The sequence below is a fragment of the Zerene cesonia genome, chromosome 25, assembly GCF_012273895.1.
Source record: "Zerene cesonia ecotype Mississippi chromosome 25, Zerene_cesonia_1.1, whole genome shotgun sequence".
NCBI classification, from domain to species: domain Eukaryota; kingdom Metazoa; phylum Arthropoda; class Insecta; order Lepidoptera; family Pieridae; genus Zerene; species Zerene cesonia.
The window spans coordinates 6068863-6077676 of NC_052126.1; the positions used below are offsets into that span (position 1 = coordinate 6068863).

Below are 8814 nucleotides of genomic sequence, written 5' to 3' on the forward strand. Positions count from 1 at the left end.
GTCAACATAGTGAAGAGAGTTCATTGCAAGTTTTATCACGAGTTAAAATAGGCGATTATATTTCATGTTGTGACTAATTATTATCTAAGTAATGACATCTTAGTAGGTAGGGAAATTTTTACACAAGGTTTTATGCGATTGTGTCATCCGAATGTGTAATTTTATCGCTAATAATGTTTTAATTTGTAGCAGGTCTAGTACGAAAAATTGTTTTGATCTTAAATGCGTTGATACTGATTTGCCACCTGAGTTGAAGTCTGTTGACTTTTTCCCATGGTGTAGCTTCGTCGCGGATCAATACAGGTCATCTAGAAATACGATTAATCGACATTACGAAGATTGTCCAGCGTCGTCCATATCGTCTTGGTTTGAACGAACGGCAGGACGTGCATGACAAAGTTCGTACGTAAGTTCGTTGATAGCTGCATCACTTGCAGAATCTCAAAACCGAAGACAAAATGAAAACGAAGAAGCAGAATGTTTTGTGATGTATTGTGGTGCAGTTTGCTGAATGGCTGTAGGTGAAGTAGCTGTTATCGTCGTAACGTTGGTGTGCTAACGAGATGTGTCATTGTGGCGACGATATTCTGTTTTCGTTAGTGCGAAAGCAACGTGAGTCGTTGTAGCGACGATATTCAAAGTTATCCTTGTTTTCGTTGGTGCGTTAACAAGATGAGTCGTTGTAGCGACTATATTAAAAATTTACCTTGTTTTCGTTGGTGCGTTAACAAGATGAGTCGTTGTAGCGACTATATTAAAAATGTACCTTGTTTTCGTTGGTGCGTTAACAAGACGAGTCGTTGTAGCGACTATATTAAAAATAACCTTGTTTTCGTTGGTGCGTTAACAAGACGAGTCGTTGTAGCGACTATATTAAAAATAACCTTGTTTTCGTTGGTGCGTTAACAAGATGAGTCGTTGTAGTGACTACATTAAAAATTAACCTTGTTTTCGTTGGTAGGTTAACAAGATGAGTCGTTGTAGCGACGTTTAAAGCTATCTTTGTTTCCGTTGGTGCGAAAAAGAGATGAGTCGTTGGAGCGGCACTGATTGACCAAATGTAGCTTTTTGTTTTAATAGGGATGATTACTCTAGTATGTACGATGTAAGCTGATTGATAGCTAAGTTGTTTTTTTTTTTATTGTTTTATTAACAACCTAAAAGGGTTATGTTCAGGAAGAATCAGTATGACCGAGCAGGATATTGTGTGCATCATGTATTTGCAGATACCACACACGAGGACGTGTGAACATCAGAGATGGCCGTGTCGGAGTACCCTCTTAGATATTAACGAACGCAAGTGCATGACTCACGAGTTGCGCTTGGACATGGCCGTAGCAGCGTGCGGGCATTCAAGTATTGGAGCTCGTGCCGAGCGGACGTGTCTGTTCGAGTCCCGATATAATTTTGCTATATAAAGTACAGTGAAGTGAATTTGTGATTTTTAATAATTATTGTGAGTTTGAATAAAAGTGTGAAATTCCGTTTGTGTCTTTTGATGCTCGAAGTTACCCACGACGCCCAATGTGGAACACATAACCAGCCCACTGAGCCCTATATTCCAGCCTGAGCTGACATATATATTTGACTTAGCATTATATAATTGTTTATGTTATAATAAAAAAGGTGTGTGTGCGATTCACACACGATAGAAGTGAAACTTCAGTAAATCGACAAAAGAATGAGATGAATATATATAAAATATAAAATAGTATGTATATTTCTGTCTCATTCTTTGCCGGCTTCATTCTGCACATTTTTTTATTTGTGTCTCTTACCTGTCGTTTTTTCCGTTGCATCAGGTTTGAAATTACAACGATTCTAAAGAAGTATCACTTCAATATAGACGAAAAAAACATGCTTTAATGAATCTATTATAGTGTCTCACTTGCTCTTGTACAGAGTATACGTATGGAAATTATTTAATCCTGGTAACCCCATTAAGGATATTAAGATAAACTCATGAAACTATTGTGTCATCAGCGATGTTAATTGGACTTTGTTCGTATAAGTCAGTAGAAATCGAGTCTAGTGTCCATTACAAAAAAAAAATCAGGTGAAACTATAAAAAATTTTGAATCAAATTTGAACATTATAAGCAGTCTGATCCTACGTAAAAGATAGGATCCTATCCTTCCAACTAATATTATAATTGCGAAACTTATAATTGTTTGTTACTCTTTCACGCAAAAAACTACTGAACCGATTGCAATGAAATTTGGTACGTAGATAGCTGTACAACTGGACAACATAGGTAACTTTTATCCCGATATTCCTACGGGACACGAACTTACGCGGGAGATACCGCCTAGTAGTTTATATTATTTCACTTACGATAAATGACTTCTCGGACAGAGTCGGGGTGTGCAGCTAGTAATTTTATATGATCAACAAGCTACTATGATTTGTTCCAGCTGCAAGTTGTGTTAACTCCACCAGCGCTGAGGACATCATCGTAATACTGGGGAAGACATCGCTGCAACTGATACAGGATTCGGAAAAGATGACTAAGGTGATTCTTCTGCCGTAATTATAAAATTGGTTCTCAACCGGACTGTACTATTTTCTATGTCGATGTTAATGGTGTGACAAACATATAAAAATACAATCGAATTAGTATTAACTTGTGTTTGATTTTACGCGAGTATTATACATTTAGAAATTAAAGACTTTTAACGAATTTTAAACGCGATTTTTCATTATATTATTAACCAGACGTTTCGAACACTTTACAGCGAGCGTGGTCACAGGGAGACTGTGTACTAATATAATGAATAAATCGCGTTTAAAATCCGTTTAAAAATCTTTAATTTTTACAGTCGAATTGATAGAAATAAACATTTATAACTCGATTCTTTAAACGGATTTCACGGGGAGACGGAGACCAGACTCCCTGTGACCATGCTCGCTGTCAAGTGTTCGAAACGTCGGGTGAGTAGAATAATTAATAAATCGCTTTTAAAATCCGTTATAAAGTTTTTTTAATTTCTAAACGTATAATACTCGCGTAAAATCAAACACAAGAAAATACTAAACACATTTTTTTCTTATTTCAGATAAAAGAAGTGATTAAACATCAGAACTTCTCAAACACGAGCGACGATCTAGCGATTCTGAAGACGGAAGATGCGATCGAAATATCAGACACGATATCCATTGCTTGTTTGGACGACGGTGATACATACACTGATGCTCTGGTAAAACGACTTACGTTATTATCCAGAAGCAATGGAAAGCATTTTTGCGTTAAATAAAATAAATATTGGAATCGATGTTCGATAGAAATCAGTGATTTCCTTGGAAATAAGATTAAATAAACCATTTAATAACACATACACGAAAGCAACTTTTTAACAGATAAATCGGAAGAGTTTGTTTGTTTGTTTGATCGCGCTTACCTCAGGAAATCTTCTACCGATTAAAAAAGTTCTTTCACCATTTAATATGTACGTGATCACTGAGTGCTGTAGGCTGTTTGTACCACGAGCGAATAATCCTATCCTACTAATATTATAAATGCGAAAGTTTGTAAGGATGTGTGTGTGTTTGTTACTCTTTCACGCAAATACTACTGAACTGATTGCAATGAAATTTGGTACGGTAAACTTTTTTCCCGATATTCCTACGGCATAGAAACTTACGCGGGTGAAACCGCGGGGCTCAGCTAGTATTAAATAAACGAGCAATAATTACATCAATTAATTGAAACTTATCACCCAATCATTGCTAATGTTAATTAATAATATATTCCCTCGATCGTTCTGTTCAGTTGATTTGCCGCGGACAAAGCCGCGGACTTAAGCAAGTATATATGCTTATGTGTAATTCTGATACATAAGCTATATCACTGCTAAGTATCATCAAATTCCGTCCAGTGGTTTTTACGTGAAACAAACATCCATACATTCTTACTTGGGTTTATCAGGTTTTAATTGCTTAATAATGTATGATTATATAAAACATAAGTGTCAATAGGCTATTGACTTTATCAGCAAGTGATGAAACCTTTATGTTTCTAGACGACCGGATGGGCGATTACTGGCAACTTAACAACTATTGGTTTTTATAAAGAGATGAGTGAAGAATGTTCCACAACAAGCAGTGTTTGCGGAGTTTATAGAAATGGTAAGAACATAAGATTTTTTTGAACAAGCAGTGGTGGCTCAGTGGTGAGAACCTCGGACTTCAAAAAATCGATAAGTCGGGGTTCGAGACCGGGTGAGCGTGCAGGAAATAAATTGATTTTTCAATTTATCTGCACATGTTGATAACATCACCACTGCTTAAAACGGCGAAGGAAAAGATCGAGAGGAAACCGGCATGTCCGAGAATCAAAAGTTCGACGACATGTGACATCTGCCAACCCTAGCCAAGTGCGGGTGGATTATGGCCTGAACCCTCATAGGAGGCTAAAACTATCCTATCACCCAAGTCAGCTCATACCCTGTCTGTATATCAAATTGTATCAAAATCCGTTCAGTAGTTTCAACGTAATTGACGGATAAACTTCCAAACGAACAAGCTTTCACAATTATTATATTAAAGTGATAGTGTGATTTGAACGCAATCAAGCTAAATAGTAAATGGCAGGTGTGTTTATAAACTTTTTCATGATAAACCTCTTCTAAAACCGCATAGCACCCATTAAGATCTACATAATTAAGACAAAACATATAATTGTATAATAAATAATTAAGACATTGGGACCTCAAAAAGCGAGCGGAATTAAGTTGCTGTTAATGACTTAAAGATGAAAGATGTGTGTATGTTTGTTGCTCTTTCACGCAAAAACTACTGAACCGATTGCTATGAAATTTGATACGTAGACAGTTGGACAACTGGAATAACATATAGACAAACCGCGGGGCGCTATTAATATATAAAAGAGCGTATAAGTATGTCACTTAAATAGGTCGTCAATCGGTTTAAAATACACAGAGTTATCGATAAACAAAACCGAAAAAAACACAGTCAATGGGAAATCATCATTCACTTTTGAGACGTCAGATAAATAACAGTTTTTAAATGAAAACAAAATTATAGTAATTTCATGTGTTTGATTTTACGCGAATATTAAAATCCGTTAAAAAGTTTTTAATTTCCAAAACAAAATTACTATATTGTCCCTTTCTACTTTTCAGATATAACCCATTGTCCCAGTTTTGGGGGTATATTCGCCGCGAAACGCAACGGGTGGTACCTCAGAGGTATACGGAGTACCGAGGTCGAAGATCGTGCTATGTGCATACATGCCCCTGTCCATTTTACGCCTTTGTACGCTTATATTGATTGGATAAAAGAATATTTGTAATAAATAGTTTATTTTCTTTGTTTTTTTTTATGCCATAAGTGGGCAACTGATCTGGTGGTTCGCCTATCACCACCGCCCATGAACATTTGTAGAGGTAGTGTCTTTGCGAATGTGCTGCCCAATTTTGAAGGGGAAAGTGGTAATTAAAGAAAGGCCCTTCCCTTCCTGGGAAACTGGGAAGGATGAGTTAAAGGAAACGGACCTCATTGTTTATTTTTTATTTGTAATACTTATTAAACAAGATAAAATGTGAAAATTTTGAAAAAAAAAAGAGGATTGCTAAACACTCATTTATCTATTGCTATCATATAATTTGACTAGAACTCTTTTAAAATTTTTATTGAGTTAATCAATTTACTACTCTTGTCATTGTAAGATTCAATTCGATATTAAAATCTACATATTTACCGTTTCCTTCGATTTTTTAATTTCGTGATTAAAACCCTGTCTTACCTCAGATGTCGAATTTACTTTGTACCAAGTTTAAACCTTAATTGGTCCAGTGTTTTGAGTATGAAGAAGAGACAGACTGAGTTACCTACTGTCGCATTTATCACACTAGCTTTTCGCCCGCGGCTTCGCCCGCGTAGAATTAGTTTATATCGCGCGACATGGTAAGGAGTATTTTCTTCGCATTAAAAAGTATGGTTTGTCATTTCCCACGTTTAGCTCCATCTTTATACTAAGTTTCATCAAAATCGGTTTGACTATAACGAACTTCCATATAAACTTTCATCCCCTCTTTCAACCCTTTTTTCGCGATAAAAAGTATCCTATGTCCTTTCCCAAGTTCAGTTTTTTATCAAAATCAGTGCTGTGGTTTAGGCGTGAAAGCGTAATAGACAGACAGACAGAGTTACTTTCGCATTTATAATATTATTAGGGATTAGTAGGAATGATATAATATTTCACATAAATCATATCAAACGTCTGACGCGAGACGGGCATCGTCGGAAATTCATTTGTATGTAAATACGAAGGTCGAACGGCTAAGCAAGTGCAGGCAAATCGCGCGGTATGCATAATAATAGCACTTGCTGACTTACTATGAAAACTCACTGTGTACTCGATTCGAATGTGGACGTGGAAGTCGATAAAACACGGTCCTTCACAAAATTCGAAACATTTTTCATAAATGCTCGCCTATTGTATATATTAGTGGATTGATGTTATACTGGGTAGGATTATAAATGACTAGCTATTTGCCCCGGCTTCGCACGTAGCATACATATAGCCTATATCACTCAGTGAAGTGCAGCTTTCTAATGGTGAATGAAGTTTTGAAATCGGTCCAGTGGTTCTGCTTGAAAACTTCACTGGCATATAAAAAAGTTTCACCGTCCTAGGCAACCGATTTATCACTAAATTAGTTATTAATATACATGGTGCTAATTCAGACCATAATCTGACAGACAACATAAACTTTTGCGTTTATTATATTAGCAGGATTTATGTAGTTTAAAAGAAACATCTAATTAACTAATTGTAATAAAGAAATAGACATCGATCGATATATCAATCGAGAGAATAAACATCGAAAACCCACCTCGTGATCTTGTTTAAAAAAGATCTCATTAATAAATAATAATTTTATTTCGAGATCCACCAGTAGGGACCCTAGCGCTTGACAGATATCCTAGGACGGGCATATTACTACGAAGTATTGCATTTTCCGCGATAGCACGCCATTACGCGAGGAATATGTAATTTAATAACATTGTCGTTTAGACAGCGTGACTCACACTCGCAACTGATTTATGCTGACTCTGTGTTTATCTATAACTGGTGCGTACGTTACGTTACCGTTACGTTACGTTACCGTAACGTTGCGTTATCGTTACGTCACGGTGACTTACGTACATTACCTATAACTATTAGTAGTTATCTGTGCCTATAATAAATGTTTTTATAAACTAGTGGTCCACACCGGTTTCACACGCAAAAATCCGTCCGTGGTATATGTATAACCAATAAAATTCAAAGATCACATATATTATCAACAGTAAAAAAAAAAACTTGAAATCGGTCCAATAGTTCCTGAGATAGTGCGCTCAAACAAACATGCAATTTAGCTTAATATTATTAAGTATAGATATAAATTTCGTTAGGTCATATTTTCTTCTGACACCAATAAATAACATGTACATGCAAACATACTTACATACCTATAATATACCTAAAAATGTGATGCCTTTTTCCATCTACCTAGACTAGACTAGACCAAGGAAAATGATATTTGATTGACGTAATATTGTAAATTATAATATTTATGACCTTCTAACAACCCCATTTGTTTTGCGTAACAAGCCACGTCAGTTTAGCTGTTGAACAAATAGTTAGGGAAAAACAATATACATTATTTCATAACCTCCTTCAAAGTATTTTATTAGAACAAATCGTACGTACTTTTCACAAATATTATCTTAATTCAGCTTAATATGAAAAACACAAAACGACTGACTGAATGATCTAATAACGCACAGCCCAAACTACTGTACCGAACGGGCTGAAATTTGGCATAGTCAATAGCCACTATTATAGAAGTATCAGCTGAGAAAGGACTTTGATAAATTCTACCCTCAGGTAATAAAGTAGGGGATGAAAGTTTGTACCATGAAAATTAATTCTGACCACGCGAAGCTGCCGGAAACAGCTAGTTTTGTTTTCACAATTTATAAAGCAGTGCTGGCTCAGATTAACATCTGCCTCTGCCTCTGAAGCCTCTGACGTAATTGAAAAAGTCCAGGATTGACACTAACTAGTGTCGAAGTGTAAGTTTGAACCGAATTCCATGAAAATCTAATCAGTGTTCTATGCGTGAAGAGCCAGGAACAGGCATAGTTTCTTTTGAGTTTATATTAAGAAGGTATTCAGAATTTTCTCCAATATTCATGAAGTTAGGCACGACCAGTAATCCGACATCAGTTATTACATTACATGCTAGGTCACTAACAAATCTACGAAGCAATTTGTATGCTGGGCACACTCCCAATGAGGAACACACTGCATATTAAGATCATTGAATACTAATGGATTTATTAGTAGATAAGACATTGTCTTTATAACTAAGGTTAAGTAGCGTACGGAGAGGCTGTCAATTCGATGGTTTATAATGTGATTTAATATGAAAACAAATATATGAGTTTGAGAATAATTATATAAACATAAATATCTCGTATTTTTACGGACAAGCCAGTAAATATATTTAATGTACCATCTATATCTGCTAGCCCGTTCTTTTTTTGTAATTTTTACGATAGAAATTTCACGGATATTTTCATACTGAGCACGTCATACCTTTTTTTTTTTTTGGTTAACTACTAAAAAAGAAAAGTTTTTACACTAAAATGCAATTAAAAAAATTGATACTTTAAAATGAAATCCTAGAACCATGTACTGAACAGAACGTAAATGAATTCACCCAGTATATAAATACCTAGTCTTGCCATAAATATTGTAATAAAGAAAAAAGAAAATTGTTAACTGCAAATAACATTTATTAC

At 35.6% G+C, this 8814-nt stretch overlaps 1 protein-coding gene across 1 annotated transcript in view; it reads left to right on the forward strand.

Moving 5' to 3' along the window:
- Positions 1 to 5327, forward strand: part of LOC119836709 (ovochymase-2-like) — a 16843-nt gene extending 11516 nt beyond the window's left edge. The window contains exons 3-6 of the mRNA XM_038362136.1: positions 2415 to 2512; positions 3057 to 3197; positions 4020 to 4125; positions 5142 to 5327. Of these exons, the coding sequence (XP_038218064.1) occupies positions 2415 to 2512; positions 3057 to 3197; positions 4020 to 4125; positions 5142 to 5311 (515 nt within the window). The 3' untranslated portion in view covers positions 5312 to 5327. The remainder of the gene's footprint in view (positions 1 to 2414; positions 2513 to 3056; positions 3198 to 4019; positions 4126 to 5141) is intronic.
- Positions 5328 to 8814: the final 3487 nt, after the last annotated feature.